This window comes from Lepidochelys kempii, chromosome 1 (genome assembly GCF_965140265.1).
Source record: "Lepidochelys kempii isolate rLepKem1 chromosome 1, rLepKem1.hap2, whole genome shotgun sequence".
NCBI lineage: Eukaryota > Metazoa > Chordata > Testudines > Cheloniidae > Lepidochelys > Lepidochelys kempii.
In genome coordinates, this window is record NC_133256.1 from 278,163,779 (window position 1) to 278,186,588 (window position 22,810).

A 22,810-nucleotide genomic window follows, 5' to 3' on the forward strand; every position below is an offset into this window, starting at 1 on the left:
TCCGAGCCAAATAATCTTCTATGCTAAGATCCGCTGCTGGGAATAGGAGAATGTGTGGGTATGTTGGAAGGTTTTTAGGGTTTCAGTTCTCTGATTCCAACCTATGCCACCTCAGTTCTCTGATTCCAACCTATGCCACCTCAGCTCCAAGGCTGCTCTAACTTACATCAAATGATGTACGGTAAGCCAGATGACAACTGGCAGAGCACTGTGCTGTGCAACACCCCGCTTGGGATAGGTGGGTGGTGCAGGAACTGGCTGTGCTGGCTGTACATCAACTAAGATTTCCCCCATGGTGAGGGGATACTTAGCTGGCCAGTTACAGAACACTGTTTTCAGTGCTTCACATTATACAGGACAAGCAGGAAATGATACATATGGACAGATTCCTTCCCCAACCTGGCTCATTTATGCTGGTTAGATGGCACAAATGAGTGAGAATCTGGCAGTGATTTGCTAACTATCCCCTCACTATTTGAAAAGCTATGGCTGGGCAATTGACTATGTTCATGTAATAATTCAACCAACTCGTGACAGTGAGGAAGTGCAGAAATAGGGAACTAGTACCATATTCTGAATGTGCAATTCATTTGCGATGGCCTCAGTGCAATCATCAGCACGAAGCATTAGAACTTAACATGCTAACATGGCACCTTTACATTCCATATCACTCTTATTATATCAGAGCCAGAAAATGAAAGTGCCTCAAAATAAAGTAATTGGTAAGGTAAGGAAAAATGCTGAATTACTGCTCAGTAAAGTCTCTGCTGTGCATACATCACTTAACAAACTGCACATAAATATGAAATATTACAGTTTTGTCCTAACCTGCAGGGTTTGACATTGTATAAATCCAAATTGGACATAACTTAGACAGAGCAGTGGTAAAGTGGAATTCTCCCATGTAACATGGGATTTGATCCCCTGGAATTTTTGCTGAGATCTTAATGGGATGCTTTCTGGTAGCATGGACAGTACAACAAACAGCTGAGGAGAAACAAAAGGATTTCTCCTGAATATGCAAATTCTAATGCTTGAAGAAAAGTGTAAGGCCCAGTTTTGAACTCACAGTGGTATATGAACTCTAATTGTGCTGTCTACTTTTTGTATGTCTGCTGAGGTTAGTCTGACATAATTTCTGTTAAAAATTGCTCTAGTTTATTTTAGAATATTTGCAGAATTATAGCGTCTTAACATTAATCACTGAGATCAAAGATGATATGTTGACAAATTCAATCATTTGTCATTAGCATTACCATATAATGGTATAGTATAGTATAGGTTGCTAATACTAATTTCATTTTCATTACCAAGAACACATTTTGGAAAATTATTTACTTTGGACAAAGATCAACAAAGTATAGTAACACACAAGTCACACAACATTATGGAAACCACAACATGTCTCCAACAGTGCAATAACTTACTGGATGACAAATATCTCCTTGCGTCTAAAGAAAAATGAGGAGTATCTGGAAGTAAAATCCATTAATAATTTAGTACACAAACAAAAACGATATTGTTCTTATTTTGCTAGCAATTTTCAAATGTATACCTTGTAGGAAACGTCTCAAATTAATGACCTTTTTTGATCCATCAAGGACATTTATCTGGTTTACAGCTACAAAGGTGCAAAGGGTTGTGTCCGTCTGTTGAAAGTGAACATCTCCACTACTGCTAAAGGGTATTAGACTATATTATCTAAACAAAATGTTGCACAACGCCCACACCAAGTGCATTGCATTCATTAGCACCAGAGGACTCCCAGTATGTTTGACCATGTGCTGCAAGTGGCACACATTTGAACAGCTTTATAATGCAATAATACTTTTTTTGCACCATGCACGTAGCCATAAAACATTCAAAACAAACAGGTCAAGAGCTATAGGTTTTCATCTTCAAGCTACCCGTAGTCTGCAACAGTAGGATGATTAACTCCTAGGGCAAGTTTCAGAGGAACAGCCGTGTTAGTCTGTATTCGCAAAAAGAAAAGGAGTACTTGTGGCACCTTAGAGACTAACCAATTTATTTGAGCATGAGCTTTCGTGAGCTACAGCTCACTTCATCAGATGTTTACCGTGGAAACTGCAGCAGACTTTATATACACACAGAAATCATGAAACAAGGTAATCTTAGGCTTCCAATCTTTAAGGAGATTGCCTGCCACAGTGCTTTCCATTCTATGTACTGTGTGACACAGTAGGGAAAATACAGCCATGTCAATAACATTTATCCAACATTTGCTAATTCAGTCATAGCACACTGTTTAGAATGTTCATGATATCTATCTGTGGAATAATGTGGCAATTTCTGACTACCAAAAGGAACACAGTACAGTTTCCCCTCCAAACAATACATGGGGCAAGAATCTCTGTCGCTTTGTGAAAACCCAGGAAATCTGGCCAGGTGAGTGACCTAGGGCTACTACATGTTTCTCCAGGCTCTGGGTGTATAGATGTGGCCAGAGTGTTTTCAAGTTCCAGAGAAACTCAGCTGCAAAATTGGTCCCCTTGTGCAAAAACATTTCCTAAATGTCAATTAAACAATGATTATGTTACTGGTTGAGCTGAAAAAGACACAGTTTAAGGGTTTGGATCTTTTGGGATGTTTATAAGTTTGCAATCCACAGAAAATAGTGAGCCATCAAAATACTGAACAATTTCCCATGTTTAAAAAATGCATCTCCTTTTGCCATCAGAATTAAAGGATGATTTGCACTTAGATCTTTATATTTTTATAACTTAGATCTTTATCTTATTGTAAAAGATGTGAAGATTAAGTAATATTCTACTAGTCAAAAGTGTCTGGAGGATGGAGGGCACCCTTTGAAAGAGGATCTTAGTGACCTGCGTAAATAAGAACACCACAAACACTTCCAAACAAGCAAAGGTCAGAAAGGGGTCATGGCTACAGATCCTTTGGACTACGGCTTTGCCTAAGGGGTATGCTTACCGAGTAAATCTCTCATCCTTCAGTTCCAGGTTTGCCACTGTGATCAACTGATCCAGCTTGAATTTAGTGTCAATAATTTCTGCATCCCGTGGGGAGTAGGTGCCTCCCTCTTTTTGCTTTTGTCGGATTCTAAACCAAAGATCATAACAAAGTTGAGAGTGAATGAGAAAGAATATTCAAATGATTTATTAATTACACATGAATTAGCAGGATAGATTCAGCCTTTCATAGAACTAGGAGTAGAGAAACTCTAGAAAAACAATGATACTTCCAGTTTTCATTCTGTGATGAGCATAGCAAAACCAGCAGCAATTTTACCCATCTCTTTGAACATTTTTGTCAGCAAGCATTTTAGCCACATTTTACTGGCAAAATTTTGACAATGGAGAAAGTCTTCCTCAGAAATTATTACTACTTGGACCTGATTTTCCTCTCATTTTCACTAGTGTAAATCAGAAGTAATTCAACTGAATGCAATGGAGTTATACTAGTGTAAAACTTGTGTGAAAAGAGAATCAAGTCCTTATACTTCTTAACTCCTGTGTAAACTCTTGACCCATTTCTTATTTTCCTTCAATGCCCTGGTGAACTAGTAGTGGCAGAATAGCACCTGTGGCTACTGAGCGAATGAATGTCATTCATGCAGCAGTTTGACTACTTCTTCAACTAGGCATCTATGCATGCTATAGGTTACCTCACCTAGGGTCAAATTTCTGATTTCTCAAATACAGGTGTAATTCCAGATTAGACCCATTGACTTCAGTGGAGCTACTCTGGAATTTCACCAGTGTGACTGAGAACAGACTTGAACTTGCTGACTTCAAATCAAGCTACTCATCCTCTGTAATGGATGACAGAAGTTTCTATATGATAAAAAATGGTATTAAAATGCAACATAATTTAAGATACCAGGCTGGTTATATATGGTTCTAAGTATAGGATTTATTTCTTCTATATGTAAAGACATATTTGCATATAGATGAAAAAGAATGTGTAGTATTGTATATACAAAGAAGTCTTACCTTGCAAAAGCATAGATTGCCACCACAAGAAGAATTATGGAAAGTATACACAAAGTGACTGCAAGTATTATTTCTACAGCTCTTTCTGACAGTCCCTCACCTGCAACAGAAAGTGGGCAATACTGGGACTGAACATTTGAAGAACAAATATCTGAAGACTGGATCGTTCTTTGACTACTTCTGCAAACAAAAGGGAATTGAATCCAGCACATTTCTCGGGGGGGAGCGTGGGAGGGGGGAGTGGGATGAGGGAGCCCTGTGATCCCTTTTTCCTGGCAGTGAGTAGGAGCTCTTCTGCCAAAGCTCAGCAGTTTCTGGGCATCACAGGATTTTTGAAGTGGGACCAAGAGTGGGTTGAGCAGAGGACCAGCTGCAACCTCACCAGCTGCTGAAACCATGCTTTTCCTCATGTAAATCCAAGGGGCATTAACTACCGCTGGGTCCTCTTCTGCAGCTGCCACCATGCACCTTGTGACAACACAACAGATCACTGCACAAGGCCATGCCTAAAGGGTAGGCCAGTAAAGTAGCATGGATGAGTCTGTTCTGTCTTCTCCGTGGAAACACTCCGCTTTCATGGGCATAGGCCTTCCCTTACCTGTGGAGCCCCAGGATCCATGAGACTGGGAAGCAGCGCTCCTTGTCTACTCTACAAACCTTCCCAACCTAGCGATTACCTAGAAACTTGGTGAGACCAATCTCACTGAGCTTCATGATCCCTCTGCCTTCATCCCATGGGCCTCTCAAAGAAAATGAAATTCCAGGTATTTCATTCTGAAGACTTAGTAAAATAGGAGGCATTTATGGCAATGAAGCCACATCCATTTACACCCAGAGAGGATGTGGCTTGTTGAATATTTGAAACTAACCCAGCAACACTTTATATGAAACTTCCCAGATATTAGTGGTCTTAGATACACAATATTAAGACATTCACAGAATGTTAAATAGACACCATTGTTTATTAAAAACTTCTTGAGGATTAACATCTACTGTACATAAAACAGCATACCAGTAACTGCATCACGTGCAAAGTTCAGCTGATATTTTACAAGACCATAGCAATTTTAATAAATCTAAATGATCAAATCTAAATGAGCATTGGGGTTCTCATCACTTTAAATAGTATGGAACAGAAAAATGTATTAGAAAAATTGTGTTTGTGGCTCATTTCCACACCCATTTGTAATTCCACAGCCACCTCTCCTCCTATTTGCAATCATGTAAGAAGCTACCAACAATTGCTTACATGGAAAATTAATATGAGGAGAAAATTAATGTAATTTTAGCTTCCTTTTAATGCAATTTAGTAGTTGAAAACAAAGAACTAGCACCATGGAACCAGCCAGCTCCTGCAGATTATGACCCACAGGTTGGCAACTTCTTCTGTAATGCAGATCAAAAGTTATTATTTAGTATATCTGGTTGTATTTAACTGATGGTCACTGCACAGGGAATATTATCTTCTTGAGATAAACATGCAATTCTCCTTCATAGCACCAGTTATGGAGATTGGGTGAAACCTCATTGATGCTGGTGGGTTTGACAGATGCCCTTCATTCAAGATAAATGTAAGCAACAGTTTAGCTTCTTCTTGGAGCAAGATGAAACAACAGGAGTCTCTGGCCAAAATACAGGCCCAAATATGGCCAGTCAGAAGCTGAGCTATGTGGGCTGATGGGGTTAGCTAGGAATTGAATGTACAGGTAGCTAGCACTGTTTGGTGGAGGGCTGTGTGTATAAGCTGAAACAATCAGAAGTACTGAGGAACAGTAAGAGAACAAGCAGAGAGAAGCAGCCAGAAAGCCAGGAAAACAGCAAGAGAAGCACTTGCAGCGTGACTCTGTGGGTATGTCTGTACAGCAACTAGACAACCAACTCGGGCTCACAGTCCATGGGCTGCATGGCTGTTTCACTGCTGTGTAAATGTCTGGGCTTGGGCTGAAGCCTGAGCTCTAGGACCCTGGAGGATGGGAGCCCAGAAGTTTACACAGCAATGAAAAGGCCCAGCAGGCCAAACCCTGTGAGCCTGAGTCAGCTGGTAGACATCCCTCAGAGAAAACCAAGAGAGGGCTTTTTGAACAGTGTGCTGGCTGGAAAGAGGCTTGGAACTGTGAGCAAAGAAACTGCCTCCTGTTGTTCAATTCCTACTGTATTCACAGAAACAGGATTTCGTACATTCTTTGTAAATTAACAGGATTGCATCACAGAAATACCCAAATCCATCCTCTAATTCTCCTTCAACTGGAAACAATCTGCAAAACCCTGAAAAGCGGTGAATCTCTTGGGTCAAAAGGGTATCAGGTCCCACACCAAAGTTTTGGAACAGTAATATCAAATCTGTTTTGCATCTGGCATTTGCTTATTTATATCACTAATAAAAATACTGTAAAGCAGTAATACTAAACCTTTGGTTCTCCAGCCACAGGTGCAGTTCTTCACACGTGCTCTTTGGGTTTGTCTGCACTAGACTTTACCTTAAGCTAATTGATTGTTAATTAACTTGAGATAATTAATACCTTTGTAAAGGCTCGTGTAGACGCTACCAGCATTGGCTGAACCCTCAGGTAAACTATAAACATGAGTAGCCTGGAACAAATGATTGGGGAATGTCCAGAGTAGAGCTGTGTGAATAAAACAGATTTTTTTGGCTCGCTGGCCAGACTGAAAAATAAAAAAAGGACAAAAAATATTTCAGATCAATGAAATTTGTTCAAAATTTTCAGTGAACCAAAAACTCATGAAAAAATTGTTCTGTTGAAACTGAAAGAAATGTTTTGTTTCATTTTCAAATTTTTTAAAATGTTTTCCAATTTTTTAAATAAAATTGAAGAACATTTTGAAAGGAAAATTTTTTTGAATTGAAAAATTCTAAATGATTTAATTCAGAAATGTTGAAATGAAACATTTCAATTAACCTGACAAACAATTTCCAACTTTGACACGAATTCACAAAATGTTAACTGTCGACCCAGAGCTGCATTTTTCATTAAAAAAATGTTTTGGCCAAAAAATTCCACACAGCTCTAGTCCAAACTAGCTTTCACAAAGATCTTGATTATCTTGAGTTAGTTGCCAATCAATTAATTCAAAGTAAAAAACAAAAATATCTGGTCAAGAAAGTGCAAACAGAGGTGCTGGTGAGTACTAAGTAAATGAATTAGAGTTGCCAGAATCCTGTCTCGCTCTTTCACAACCCTCCAACAGAGGAGAAACTTTCTTTCTCCTAGCAACCAGGAAGAGGTTTGGAGCAGGGGAGAGGATGTGGAGGTGGGGAGGTAGTGGGAGAGGGACAAAATAGAGAGATAGAGACAAATGACATTGTGTTGCAAAATGATTTTGATCTGCTGTCACATCAATACATAATAAGAAAAGGAGTACTTGTGGCACCTTAGAGACTAACCAATTTATTTGAGCATGAGCTTTCGTGAGCTACAGCTCATAATGATACTGATCCACAAAGGGCCAATAGGATAATGCAAATGTCACATTGTGATAGTTTCATCTCTCTGTGGCCTTGACGTCACTAGGAAAAAGTGTTTTTGCTTTGTTTTGTTTTTACCAAGCATAAGCTAACACATGGTAACAAACATGTTAAAAATCTGGTGTGGACAAGGCAGTTTGTAATTTTCACATGTGTTAGCAGGTGGAGGTAAACCCTAGGATCCCCCCAATTGTTTACTGCCACCTGCTAACAGGTGAAAATTACAAACTGCCTTTACCACAATGGTCACCATGTGTTAGCTAAAACATAGTAAAAACCCCACCTTTCTTCCTAGTGTGGATACATCCTTTGTGGCATAGCCATGACTAAATGACTTCCAAGCTCTTCCAGATTAGAATAGTGGTATTCACAAAATGGTTGAGAGGAGAATATACACTAAAATCTATTGTGCAGTTTTGCGTAAGTGAGGCACTCCTGCCCAAAACTAATTATTATGCTTGCTTTATCTGGCCAGGCAAGAGCCAGCTGTGATGCCATCATTCCCATGGAACCTTGGCACAAGGTAGTATTGGTACTGAAAAAGAGATCAGGAAACCCTAGGACTTGGAGAATTTACAGTGCTGTTTTTTCTGACTTCATATCATAGTAAAGGCAACCATGTCTTGTCCAATTGTGGCACATGCCAGAGGAGCAAGTGGTGCAATTTTCAATAGTGCAAGTACAGTAGGGACTATAATTAACTACAGTATTTGCCTGTAAAGCATTTCATTCTGTGCTTGCCTGGATGGTTTCTTTAAGCCATTCAGGGGATTTCTGGTGCACAGGTACCTTGAAGGGGAAGGAAGGGATTGCAATCACAACTCCTTTCATATTGCCCTGTCATGCTGGCCCTTCAGGGTATTTGCTTCAATGACTTTGAGTGTCAGAGATTTCTAAGGCAGAAAGAAGCATTTGTAATTTCTTTTTTTCCTGAGCATTCAGGGTCAGGGAAATAGACCATTCAGGTTGGGCACTAGCATTTGGGTACTTCCAATATGTGACACTTCATTTTCTAAGACAGATCAGGTGGGCTGGGGAGCTCAGAGGGCACAAGATGAGTGCACAGAGGAGGAAATATGTCCAGCAGCAGCCCTCTGCTATTATCTGGGACTGCTACAGCTTGCTCGGGTTCCCTTTTCCAAGGGATGGTAGTTTCCTAAGTATCGGTTTACTATTTTGTTGAAGAAACCTATCAATTTCAAGGGATCTGCCCAAAAAAGTTTGAATCTCACTCCCTCAGGATCAGTGCAGCTGCTGCAGCAGGTCTGTGTGGTTTGGGGTCCAACAACAATTTTGCCATTGGCCAGTGACATCCAGAATTGTCTAGATTCTATGTTAGAACACCACTGATTTAAGCAGAGCCTTGCCAATCTGTTTATGATTGATAACAGTTGTTTATTTTTCTTTGAACCTGAAGGGTCAAGGGATCATGTCCACAGGATGGCTGCCAATAGAAGGAATGGATCACAGCTGAGACTCATCAAGAAGATCATGCAACTACTGTGGCATGACTTTGCAGGGCATCCTCTGAGATGAATGGATTTCCGGACTGTGCACTCTTGAGGTTAAGCTAGGCCCACCAAAAGTTGTGGTTATTAACTTAAAAGTGAATGATCTTGTAAAAAGGAGAGAGAGCAATTTCATAACTTATCAGATGCTTTTGAAATATTAAAATGTCTTTAATAAATTACGTTCTTCTTACCTAAAGTTTTGACAGGGTCAGAATAGTCTGAATCTGTAAACTGGCCTTTAACATTTGTTGCTCTGAACTTAAATCTGTAAAATAATTAAATAAATTCAGGAATCAAGTATTTACATACAAGTATTAAAATCATTCATTCAGTGAAGAACTAGTAATTATTCTTCATTCTGGGGAAAAATAACATGCAATCAGTATACTCCATATAATTTAAGAATCCTAATGTCAGCATGTTAAAAGTATACTGCAGATGCGTGAAATGGATAGTACTTATCTTGCACTTAGACTTGCTGAATTCAGGAAGAACAATCTTATGTTACTAAAACAAAAAAAACTACCTGTCAGTTGTCTCACTTCTACAGTCCAGTAAAAAAAAATTAAGTATATGAAAATTTAAAACCACTTCATACAGAAAGTCCCAGTGTGCTTATGGCTTCTTGTGAAATCACTTTAGACCTCGCCTTTTCTTAAATATAACAATATATCTTAACAATATATCACCTTTGCATTTTGTCTGATTGTCACTCATATAAATGCATATTTTTGTTTAAACATTTTTTTTACTTAAACATTGACATACAACTTGAATTGTATACTTACAAGTACTGCTTTCTTGGTTTTAGGGGGCCGTTGCAGATTTTATCTTCACTCCCAGGTATCATGCATGTAGTATCAGCACCTATAACATACATATCTTCTTTGCCACTCAGTACTTCCTTTCCTTCTGTACAGGGTGGGTTTGGAAAGCCTTCATTTGTAAAATATGGCCTTGGTTTTTTGAAGTAGGCATCATACCACTTAGTAACATTTCCATCATGCTGAACTATTGTCAGAAGAAATTAATTATAAATCATTTCAATTCTAAACAGATTGCAGTTAAAGAAGGTAAACCAATGGTTGTATTTTCAGAAGCGCTTAGCACTCAATAGCTCCCATTTAAATACCTCAATAAGTGACCATTTTTCAAAAGTATGAATGGTATACACTAGTCCCACAGGACTACTCATATGAGCAAATGTTCATCAGCAAAAGCTCATCAGTTCACAATCTGACCCGTACTACACAAAATAAATTTACATGACTCCTTCCTGCTGTAAAACAGAAATGTTATCTCGGCTGCATTCTTCTAACAGCAAAAAAATGGCTAAAGGAGGAAAAACTGCTAAATGGAACCTTCAGATATTTTAATTTCAGAGATACAGCATGTGTTATTTTTTAAAGGAAGTCATGAACAAAGAAACGGATAAACCCTGAAAAAGATAATGAGAAATAGAGTATGAGTGACTTCAACAACCAACAGCTACTATTTGTCAGCTGAAAAGGGTGAATGCCTTGGATAGGTTCCCTGAATCCAGTCTACAGCACACAGACAATGCTTCAGCTTTGGAGCAAGGAATGGTAGCACAGAGGTACCACATGAATGACTTCTGGGAGTATTACAATTGCTGCAGTAACTGGTCAAATGTCTCCCAACATTAATTCTGCATCACCCAATAAAGGCAATAAGGGAACAGAGTAATAGGTCAAATGCAAGAAACTAAAAGGTACGAACAATTAGCAAAAGAATATAATAGCTTTCTCTACCTCCTGCTTCTGCAACAAGAACTTGTATTTTCTTGATAGGTCCATGATCATCATTATAGTAGCATACTGGCATTCTGATAGTAATTGTTGTAGCAGTAACAAGTAGCATCCCACTAGTATCAAAAACTGGTGTTGGTTTCTTATTAGGTCTTGGTGGCTCTGTTTTTAAACAAAGACAAGCCAAAATGTTTTGCTTTCTAATTTATTAATTGAAATCACTTAGTTCAAGCATGTAATAGTGTTATAAGATATAATCCTCTTATTTGGGACATTTTGGTGGACAGGCTAATGTCCTACTTAAGACGCCTATCCTACAACGGGATACTTGAGAGGGTGAGAGTCTGCCCTCACAGATTTCCCCCTTTGCAGGATCAGAGTACAAGTGACAGGTTTGACTAAGAAAGAACACTGTTTAAAAAAAAATCTTAGCCTTAATTTTTCTATCTGTGAAATGGGGACAATGATTTTATTTGCTTCTCATGGATGTGGTAAGGTATAAGTACAGATGGTTCTATAGTCTATTTCTAAATGTCATGGTGAGGCATAACTAAATAATATTTGTAAAATGGTAAATTCGGATAACCTTTTTCACACTGAGTAATACCTTATTCCATAAGTAGTCCCACTGTTTTATTGGTACTAATTATGGTATATGGTACAATTCAACTATCAGCAAGGTACTATATAAGTACCAAATATTATTAATCTGTAGCAGAGGCAGGAACAGAGCTCAGGCATTCAAGGCTCTCAGACTTATGCTCATTCTTCTAGGCAATGGACAGGAGGGAAACCCATATGCATGCACAAATTTACAGTAATTTTTTTTAGAGCTTATAGGGAACTCAGCAAAAAAGCATTTTATTATGCATACCTTTAATATCCATAGTTATTTTTAGTTGGATTTTTGGCCCTGCACCAGCACCATTTATTGCATACACCTTAAAAAGAAATGAACACTTTATTTTATTGAAAATCTGTGTTAAACTTAAATCAGCAAAAGCTAAATGTATGCTTTTTAAAGGAATAATGAATCCTGCAATTTTATAATATACATAACATGACAAGACTGAAGGGTTTCAGTGATAACATAAACCTTGAGATTGTTATTTACTTTATTCACGTGACCAGAATACATGATGGAACTAGAACCTTAATTTATGTATATATGGAGCAACATTATTTAAAATACGTATTAAAATTTCCCTACTAATTTAATCTCTAACTCCATTCGCTTGTACTCTCGGGAACACACTATTACACTTGCATGTCTCTCTACCTCTAACTCATTCCCTGACTTTTTTTAAATCCAATTTCAAGACCTAGCTCATCTTCCTAGCCTATCATGAAATCCTATTGCCTGAGCCTCTTAGTTTCTCTCCTGTTATATGGTCTTTATATCCCTCTTGACTCCTGTCCCTCTGCATATATAGATGCTACCTGTATGATAAATTATGATTAAAATAATCTATTTGCGTGTAAAGCTTGAAAGCACTCCTGAAGCATTTTGTAGTACTTTTGTATGAAAGACAATATACAAGAGTAAATTGGATACTATTATCTGATTCTCCTACATTTTTTAAACTACATACCAGTGGACCAAATTCTGCCTTCAGTTATACCTGAGATTCTCTGGATTTACACCAGTGCAACTGAAGGAAGAATTTGGCCCAATTTGTTTATTCTTCCAAACTCCTTTGATATTTGCGAAATCAGAAAGGGAGTAGATTTACACTATAAAAAAAATTTCCAGAGGGACTCTCTCAAGTACCTTCCTAGGTCATTCTTTGAGCCATTTACTCCACTCATCTCTAAAATCATAAGAAAACAATATTTCAGACCCTGGTATAACATAGTTAAAACAAGGGGTGGGGGTGGAACAAATCCAACCTTCAAACAATTATTTCCAGGAGGATTTTTACTCTTGCTTCTCCTTCCCTCCTGTCCTAATCCCTGATTGCTTTAATGGTGTGACTACAAGCAGTAATAAAGATTCATCTGTAGTCACTGCTTGTAGGATTGGGCCCAGAGACTGAAACAAAAAAAAAAAATACAAAACAGAAGACCACCTTGGGGATCAAAAGACAGAACAAAATTTTGTAGTTGAAAGGGATGTGCCAAAGACTGGCTTGGTGATCTAGGATCTAGTCCTACAAGGTGCTACCACCAGTGAGATGCTAAGAGTCCTCAGTTACTACTGATTTTCCCCATACACTTTATATCTTTGGTTACAATGCCAGGGAACAAAATCATATTCTGGCCTTCACTCCTTAATCAAGCAAATCTGTTGACATCAAAGACAGAGAGAGAACTGTATTAAGCCTTACAGTGACATTATACGTATGTCCTCCTTTTAGCCCCTCTATCACTGCAGTGACCGATTTATTTGTTTTGTCAATGACACTTAGATTATGAATCTGGACAACTGCAGGGTCATCTTCTTTGTAAATCATGGCTTGATATACTTGAATATTTCCATTGGGTTCAGATGGTGGCACAAACATCACTTGGAATTTTGTTACTTCATCTGGTATCTTCTGAAATGTTACGTTGTTAGGTGGGTCTTTAGGCACTAAAGGAAACATTTCAGAAATTCACTTTAAATTGGAATGTATTACTGTTATTATTTATTTATAGATTAAAATACAGAAAGGTTTCAGAAAAAAAATAATCTTTTGGACACCAGGATTATACCACTGCTATTTAATTTGATTAATTAAAAACTATTATCCCAACACTAAGTGCCTGTGCAAATATTATAATATTAATCTCACAGATAGCAAACCTAATGATTAGAAGCCCACCATAATTAGGATCAGATCATAAGCCACCACCCTCATCTCTAACTCCTTTGCTTCCTGGACAGCCCCATGAAAAGCATGAGCTTTTAAGTATGCTCTGAATATAACAAATCCGTGTTTTGTTAGACTATGGGGAGACGTGTCAGAGTTGGAGACCCCTTTCTGAAAACACTCTGTCAGCAGCAACCACCCTCACTACTTTTAAACCAGGGGACTGACACAGCATTGCCCAAGGAGACTCAGTCTTTCCATTAACTGATGCCCAAACATACTTGGACCATGTCTACACTACAAAGTTAAGTTGACTTTATGTAAGTTGACATTGAGCCTCTGATTTAAGCAAGTCAATCTTGCGTGTCCACACTACGCTCATTGTGTCAGTGGAGTGCATCCTCACTAGCAGGGCTTGCATTGACACATGGAGCTATCCCACAGTGCATGTAGCTGAGCGGAAATTTGGGTTGGGCTTGCAATGCCTTATGGGACCAAAACATTGGTGCAGGTGGTTATGGGAACATGGCATTAGCATGTTACCATGATGCACTTACCTCCCTCCCTCCCTGAAATCAATGGCAAACAAACCAAGCCTTTTTCACGCCTTTTTTCATAAGCCTGGGTTACTCGCACAGACGCCATGGCACGATAAGCATAGACCCCGCTCAGCTGCACACTGTTGTTGTGAGCATTACAAACACCTCATGCCTTATCCTGCAATATTTACACAGCTGATACAGGAGCCGCCGTGTGGAACAATGTGATGCCACGCTAGCAGCTAGGGTGACCCAATGTCCCGATTTCATAGGGACAGTCCTAATATTTGGGGCTTTTTTCTTATTTAGGCTCCTATTCCCCCTCACCCCCATCCTGATTTTTCACATTTGCTGTCTGGTCACCCTACTAGCAGCCCTGCTGGAAGTCATAGACAGAGCAATTCACAGTTGCTGGTGACAGTCACGTATCACCTTGACACATTTCTAGGTCTGGGAAACAAGCACTGACTGGTGGGATTGCATCGTTATGCAGCTATGGGATGATGAGCAGTGGCTGCAGAACTTTACAATGCATAAGGCCACTTTCTAGGAACTGTGTGAAGAGCTTTCCCCACCCCTGAAGTGCGGCAATACTAAAATGAGAGCTGCTCTGACAGTGGAGAAGTGAGTGGTTATAGCTCTGTGGAAGCTTGCAACACCAGACTGCTACCAGTCAGTGGGGCATCAATTTGGAGTGGGTAAATCTACTGTGGGATCTGTTCTGATCCAAGTTTACAGGGCCATTAACAGATTTTTGCTAAGCAGGGTAGTGATTCTGGGCAACGTGCAGGACATAGTGGATGGTTTTGCTGCAATGGGGTTCCCTAACTGTGGTGGGGCGAATCCTTATCTTGGCACCAGACCACCTTGCCAAAGAGTACATAAACATAAAGGGGTACTTCTCAATGGTGTTGCAAGTGCTGATGGATCACAGGGGCCATTTCACCGACATCAACATGGGCTGGTCGGGAAAGGTGAATGAATCTTTCGGAACACAGGTCTGTTCAGAAATCTGCAAGCAGAGACTTTCTTTCCAGACTGAAAAAGTAACCGTTGGTGATGTTGAAATGCCAATCATGACCCTGGGAGACGCAGCCTACCCCTTGCTCCCATGGCTCATGAAGCCATACGCAGGCAGCCTGGACAGCAGAAAGGACCGGTTCAATCATAGGCTGAACAAGTGCAGAATGGTGGTGGAATGTGCCTTTGGATGTTTAAAAGGTCACTGGCAGTTTGCTTACTAGGTTAGACCTCAACGAAAGCAAAATCCCCATTGTTATTGCTGCGTGCTCCATAATATCTGTGAAACAAAGGGAGAAAAGTTTCCTCTGTGGGGGAGGGATCACAGCCAATTTTGAGCAGCCAGACACCAGGGCAATAAGAAGAGCACATTGAGGGGCTCTGCGTCTCCGTGAGGCTATCAAAACCAGTTTCAGCAATAAGCCAAAGTAATACGACACTTATCTTGGGATCTGTGGTGTTCCTTACCAAATTGTCCCCTCCTTTGCATTTTCTCCTCTGTAAATTCCACCCCCACCAACCATGGTGTGTTGGATGAATAAAGAGCCTTTTCTCCTCAATCCGTTAAGTTTTATTATGCACACGAACACACAGAGACAGCAAAGAAAAGTAAGATAACCTGGGGCAAAAGGGCTGATAACACTGTGGAGGGAGAAACAAGGAAAGCTTGCTTACAGTTGTACTGCAATAACAATAAAGGTGTGGGAATAGGTGCCTTCTGGTCCTTGTACCCTCCTCTGGTGTTGAGTGCCAGGGATACCAACCCCACTCGTCTCATAGGACATTTAGGGGAGGAGGATGTAGAACTGGGCAATGATGGCAGCAGGTTCAGCATAAGCTGTAGAGGGACTCTAGCATCCAGCTGCATTTCTTGAACCTCAACCAGATGCCTCAGCATGTCTGACTGCTCTTTCAGAATCTGCAGCATTTCTTCCTGAGTGGCACACTCTTTTTCCCTGCATGTTCTCCTGTCCTCCCTTCCATGTCCAGGTTCTTGGACAGTATAATCCTCCATGCTCTGAGCTCCATCTTGTCACTCTCAAAGGTGTGCGTTAACTCATTGAACATGTCCTCCTGAGTGCTCTTTTTCTGCCTTCTAATCTGGTAAAGTCTCTGTCTTGGTGTGGAGGATGTGCCAATGGACAAGGTTTCAGCTGCAAGGAATGCAAAGCACAAGGGTAGCATTGACAGCACATACATTGTTTCTGGTGCAAGGTTAATTTTTTTAATAAAAAAATCACCCCTCAATACACTTCACTGCAAGCCACAACGTAATCACAACCACTGGCTATTGCCAGAGTCAGTCTGTTGCTCCAGCCATGGTGAATAAGGCCATGAGGCATGGATGAGGGGTCTTATGCCTCTGCTTTTGTGAAGACATCCTTGGGATCACAGGTTGGAACTTGAGAAAAGCCCCTTTTCCCCTAGCAACTTAGATGGTGCTTGAGAACAGGCAGCAGTGTAAAGCCCCCCAAATAGTTTATTTGTTACGAAAGCAGCATCAGGTTGGGGAGGAAGGGAGACAAACAGGAAGCCATCACCCCATCTTATTTTTGTAATGCTTGCAATACATGGTGATCCCTTCCAACCAGAACCACAGCCATTTGGGAAAGCATGGTTGTGTGACCCATATTTCACCAAACGGGGGGCAGATTACTTGTTGAATTGTTTGTGGTTTAAGGGCTAGCATTGAAACCTTCTCCCGTTTCCCCTAGGTGACCCTATGCAATATCACTCTCCTGAGGGTAACAGAGGCGGCAAGGGAGCAGATTTTGCAAGTGGCTGGGTACAGACCTGGTCCCTGCAATGCCGTGTGCTGCAATGATGTCAGAAGAGTTAATACTGGAGTGGCGCAGGAAAGTGTCCCACCGTGGTGGACGAAATAAAGGAGCCCTTCCCAGAAACCTTCTGCAAAGGATTCCAGAGTACGTCCATGAAAACTTCTTAGAGATTTCCACGGAGGATTTCTGGGCCAACCCGGGGCTCATAAACAGTCTTTTTCAGAGAGCACCCTCTGGATAGCTGGAGTAGCCACCAGTAACCACTACACCTACTTTTTGGTTCAGATTAAACATAATAAATAATAGCATGTAACCCCTACAGTTTGATTGGAAATGTGTACTCACCAGCGGTCCTTTCCCTGGCATCACACTCTCCCACCAACTGGTCCTGTGAAGGGATGGGCTCTGGGGTTAAAAACGGTTCTTGCCTGCCTCACATCCTCCTCTTCCTTGTCAACAATGTCCTCCTCATTGTTGCTCTCGGTCACCTAGGGCTCCTGGGACGTATCTATGAAGCATTTTGGGGTAGTGGTGGGGTCACTGCCAAGAATCGCATGCAGCTCCCCATAAAAGTGGCATGTCTGTGGGGCAGAACCAGAATGACTGTTCGCCTCTCTTGTCTTCTGGTACGCTTGCCGAAGCTCCTTTATTTTCATGCAGCACTGCTGTGTGTCCCTGGTGTAGCCCTTTTCCTCCATGCACCGCATGATCTTGGCATGGATGTCAGCATTTCTTCTGCTGGATCAGAGCTCTGCCTGCAGATTCTTCTCCCCACACAGCAATAAGATCCACCACCTCCTGTGTACTTCATGCTGGAGCACATTTGCGGCCTTGAGTCTCCACGATCAGCTGTGCTGTTGAGCTCTCCACACTGAGCAAACAGGAAATGAAAATTCAAATGTTCCCAGGGCTTTAACAGGGGAGCGTCTGTTTCCTGTGTACCTGGCTCATATGCAGTGGAGTTGAAAGTGCTCTCCAGAGTAGTCACAGCGGAGCACTGTGGGACACCTCCTGAAGGCCAATCATTCAAATTACACACCGCAGTATCTACACTATCCCCATGTTGACCCATGGATGTCAAATCAAGCGCTATGCCTCTCGTGGAGGTGGAGTACAGAAGCCAACATTACAGGCCACTTAGATTGGCAGAAAGGACTCAGCAGTGTAGACACATACGTTATTAGATTGACTTAACCCAGTTTATGTCGATCTAAGATTGTAGTGTAGACCAGGCCTTAGTGTTTTATAGTGAAACCAGCACTTTAAATTCCATCCAGAAATTTACTGGTAGCCAAAGCAGATCTCAGAGCACATTTATCATGCTCTTTCCCAATGACCCTAAGGTAGCCCTTTATAAAACACATTTATTCAAGTAGTTTATTCTCAAGGTGCAAAAGCAAAAATCATTTTACCAACAGCTCTGTCTAAAAGAAAAGACTGTACCTCTCTTTCCAGACACAGATAGAGAAGAAGTTGTGTTGCCTACTCATGCCTCCTGAGCAGCCAGGGATATAACATGACCCCAAATTGTGAACCCAAGTAACCAAAGGCAAGCACACTTCCTCAATCAAGGGGTCTGATATAATCCCTGCTTGCTTCCCAGCCCACAGATATCAGTTCAGTCTTCTCTGGATTGAGCCTATGTCAGCTAGCCCTCCTCCAAGCCTTAACCTCACTCAGATACCACATAAAAAGCTTGAGTGTGAAAATCCAGTGGCAGCACTTGGCCTTGTTATGAAGCTAATCACGCTAATTCTTATTCCTGGACTATTATTCTATCATTAATTTAGGTGTAATATCACAAAAAAGTAAATGTTTAAATTAACCTTTTGATTCCTGCACATAATTGCTAACTGTGCCATGCCTGCTCTACTGTGCGCCATTCATTTGAACAGAACACAACGATGTTCAAAATAGGTCCATAAATCAATATAGGTTTCCCTTCATTAGAAAAGAAGAGATTAAGAACTGTAACATTTACAGTACATAAATGATCATAATAAACACAGCATACATGCTTGAGAAAAAAAACAAGGTATTTTTAAAAGTGAGATTACAGTCAAGAAGTTGACTCTGAAAATTTGGAAATTTAGAGACCTATCTTCATGGTCGATGGCTTGTCTGCTGAGGCAGTCTGTTCCTTACGTCAGAGTATCCCTTTAAAGTGTACAGTACTGCCTTGACATTAGATTGATTTCTGCCCATTACAGCCTCCTTCCGGCCTCCTTGTTTAGCTGTGCATCACTCTTACTCAGATGTTAAGCAGGCATAATGATCACCCACCTCCGTAAAGAACTTTGAGATCGATGGATGATATGTGCTAAGTATTAGCAGCATTTATTTTTACTGTCTCTTGTTGTCTATAACCACACTTTAACATCAAGGGTAATTCACACCGCTTTACTGTGAGAGCAAAATCTAAAGATGTATTGAAAGTTTAGCTGGTATTTACGATTTATGTTTTCTTTACTGTACAAGTATCAAGAAAAAACCAACAGTGATTTTTAAGTTAAAAAACACAAACACTTACCTGCCTCAAATGTGGAGACAATTACGGAAGTACTAGACTTGCCTTCAATACGTGCAGCACTTACATCTCCTGTAAAAGCGGTGACTACTACAGAATATCTTGTGAATGATTTTAAATCTGAAATTTCCAGGGTTTTACCCTCGTAATTTGTCTTGAGAAATGAAGCTTTATAATCGTCACTATCTACCTACAAAATAGATAAATACAATACCACAAAAATAGTACATTAAATTCACAAGATCATGTTACTTATATAGTGTATTTTATTTACATTTACCTACATACACACAGAAATATACAAGGACCCCAATTAGCAAGACTGAATTGCAGCACAAGGGAGTAGGCAGAATAAGAAACAGACATCCCTTCCCACCCATGTGAAACCACATTATCATTCCCCTCATCACAACTCCAGGCCTGGGGCAGAGGAAATGGATGCATGTCAGTTGCTCTCCTCTACCAAGCAAGCATGTGGGGAGGGGATGTAAGAACATTGATCTGGGGAGCTATGCTGGAGGGAAGAGGAAATTCAGCTGAACCTAGTAAAGGGCTAAACTAGTTACTTTGCCTAGTGAGCAAGAAAAGAGCTCAGAGAGCCACAGTTCTTTTCCAGGGCTCCTTCGAGGGCAGGGCAGCTAGACATCCTGTCTTAGCCTAAAAACTTAATCAAGTGTCAAATGTGAATGCACTAGCAGGACAGCCAAATCCCACATCTGGATAGTCAGTTGGGCACATTTAAACAAAAAATGACACTTCACTTGTATATGTGCCAATTTTTAAAAGCCCAATCCTGTACAGCCGTATGTTCATGATTAAGTTTGCTCATAGAGACCCAGAAGGTGGAGTATCATGAGCCTTGTGACGGGCAGTGCACAGGATCACTGCTCCAGGAGCAGATGAGGGACTGAACTGTGACTCAAAGAATCACAATTTGGTCCTAGATTTCCTTTTGCTTTGCAAGTGTGCCAGCCCACTGCCTGTGGCAGCTTACTTCTCTCTCTGTGCCAGCTCAGCTGACATGTTGAAGGGACAGAGTCAAGGCTCCACCAATTCCTGCCCATGCCCACCTGTACAAGAGGGGGAGTAGCAACTCCATAGAGACTGTTCTCCCCTGTGCACTGGGACTTGCAACTTGGGTAGCTTAGGCAGAGAAATAAGAAGACTACCTTATGCCCCTTTGCTCCCTTGTGTAGGCACAAACCACAGGTCATCATTAGGCCCACAAATAGTCCCACTGAAGTCAATGGGACTTCTCATGTGTGTAAATGTATTCATATGAACAAGTATTTGCTGGATCATTCCCTAAGGATCAATACATAGCTTGTTTCACAAAACTGGTATTGGTACATAAAAGCACAAATCTATTTAATTATATTTAGCTGTGAAATTTTAATTAAAACATCATGAAATTCATTAAGGAGTTACTCATTGGTTAATAGCTTCTTTTGAATAGTGGTGGCAACCTGATGGCTTGATACTTTTATAAATAAAATAGACAAAACATTCATTCTGGCAGAGAGCTGGGCCAGATGGCCTAGTAAGTCTTTTTTAACTTTATGAAAAAGTAGATAAGTGGAAAAGGAAGCTCTTCTAGTCGATGATCAAACAACATTTTATTACGCCCCTTCCTTATGGTCTATTCCCACTATTATAACATGTTAAAATGATGTTTTCATTATTGTTTCTTCGATGTGTAATTTGAAGGATAATTAGGTAGCTGTACAGTAGTTTTCCCACTGGGTGAAATTTGTATTAAATGCAGCTGCTAAAACGTTAGGAATATTCAAGCACACTTTTTCTTTGACAGATGTGCCTCTATCCCCACTGAGGGTTAACCTTAACTAAAGTTTCTGATGCACTAAACAGACATTCATTTCCTGGGATGACCATGAAGAGATGAGGTACTTTTTTATATCTTACTATCAGTTATATGGCATTTAAATATTTACAAGAGAGCTGTAAATACAATTATTTTGATACAGAATCATTAAACTTTTCTTTATTTTTACTCTCCCCAAAACCCTTATGGTCCAATTTTGTCTCCTTTACTGATTCCGGGTAGTCCTTTACTCCACAAATACTGCTAATGGGAAAAAAAAATGAGAAAAGGTATAGTATGATTTATTTTGGGCTAATGGTGGCAGAATGATTTTCTTATTACTGTTCTGTAAAGCTGAAAAAATTGGCAATTTAAAGAGAAACCTTGACTTTCAATAAATGGATGGAAAGTATTACTTTTTAAAAATTATGATGTGACAGAGAAGGGATCTGAGTTTATTATGTCCTGTGAAAATATTTTACAAATCCTTAAGGAGCCTGATCTGAGAACTAAAATACTAAAATGTATGTAACGTTGTAAAATACAAAATGTTTGTGGAATTTGGAATCTAAATACATAATTTTCCCAGAGGGCCACCAAAATTTATGGCAGTATTTTCACTGCAGACAGACTATGTCAGTTTTATTGGACTTTAAGCAGCAGTGGACCTGCCTGTATAATGCTATTCACTATGGAGATGACACCTGTAGCTACTGATCATTGATTAGACAGTACCTGATTACAAGCAATCTCTAAAATTAAATCTATAAACTTGAAACATTCTGAATGTGAACATTTCTTTAAAATCATGTTTGATTACTGACTGAATATTCAAAACAGCATTTTAAATTCCTGCTGAATATTTACCAACACGTTTGAGAAATCCAGTAATTCATTATAACTTATTGGGTACCTTATTATAAATTATAGGTATAAGTATCAGATCAATATATCATGGTCTAGGACATGACTGCATCCCGCTAATAATTTAGGAACCACATATTACAGAGGCAGAAGGGAAAACTGTGTGAACAGAACTTGGTGGAATGCTTCACACAAACAAAATATTTGAATTTGGGGGTTTGGTGCTTCTGCAAAAAGGTGAAAGAAATCACTTTGGTGCAATTTTATGACAGTGTGTCATAAATGACAGGAGGGTTTCACAAGTAAAATGTCTTTTCGTTTGTTGAAATCAGAATTGTCAAGAACTGCGCTCCAGCTCTTCTCTAGTCTCTTCTAATGACCTGCTCAAGATTTTGCTGAAGGAAGGAAGAGTTGTTTTTCTTTTAACACATCCCTTGTTATTGTAAGTCCTGCCATTGCACTGCTGCTGTGATAGATGGTCTACTACCTGCATAGTGCATTGGGCCAGTTAGAGCAACAGCAGTGAACTGAGAAGCAGAAAGGGTAGAAGCACGTGAGCCCCATGTTGCCATTTCTATTTTATTGTGACTCTTGAAATATTTGATGCTTTTCTTGAAGCCCCAGACATTGATTACCCAGGAATCTCAGCTTTAATTTGTTAGGCTTATAAGCAATATAATACCATAGTATTTTGTCTAAGACTTAAAGGAACATCTAACCTTTTAAC

The 22,810-nt window shown here is 40.0% G+C and overlaps 1 protein-coding gene across 20 annotated transcripts in view; it reads right to left on the reverse strand.

Moving 5' to 3' along the window:
- The window catches only part of PTPRQ (protein tyrosine phosphatase receptor type Q), a 212,930-nt gene that overhangs the window by 30,833 nt on the left and 159,287 nt on the right, over positions 1 to 22,810 (reverse strand). For 12 of the 20 annotated variants that reach the window (XM_073327659.1, XM_073327658.1, XM_073327660.1 and 9 more), the window contains 9 exons: positions 19,401 to 19,587; positions 13,066 to 13,310; positions 11,613 to 11,679; positions 10,742 to 10,900; positions 9,758 to 9,980; positions 9,161 to 9,234; positions 3,975 to 4,074; positions 2,953 to 3,081; positions 1,428 to 1,472 (listed from right to left, as the gene is read on the reverse strand). In XM_073327659.1, the coding sequence (XP_073183760.1) occupies positions 1,428 to 1,472; positions 2,953 to 3,081; positions 3,975 to 4,074; positions 9,161 to 9,234; positions 9,758 to 9,980; positions 10,742 to 10,900; positions 11,613 to 11,679; positions 13,066 to 13,310; positions 19,401 to 19,587 (1,229 nt within the window). Of the gene's footprint in view, positions 1 to 1,427; positions 1,473 to 2,952; positions 3,082 to 3,974; positions 4,075 to 9,160; positions 9,235 to 9,757; positions 9,981 to 10,741; positions 10,901 to 11,612; positions 11,680 to 13,065; positions 13,311 to 16,100; positions 16,244 to 17,215; positions 17,742 to 19,400; positions 19,588 to 20,566; positions 20,703 to 22,810 lie in introns of those variants that run through there. The other 8 variants (XM_073327655.1, XM_073327653.1, XM_073327657.1 and 5 more) reach the window with 5 other exon arrangements.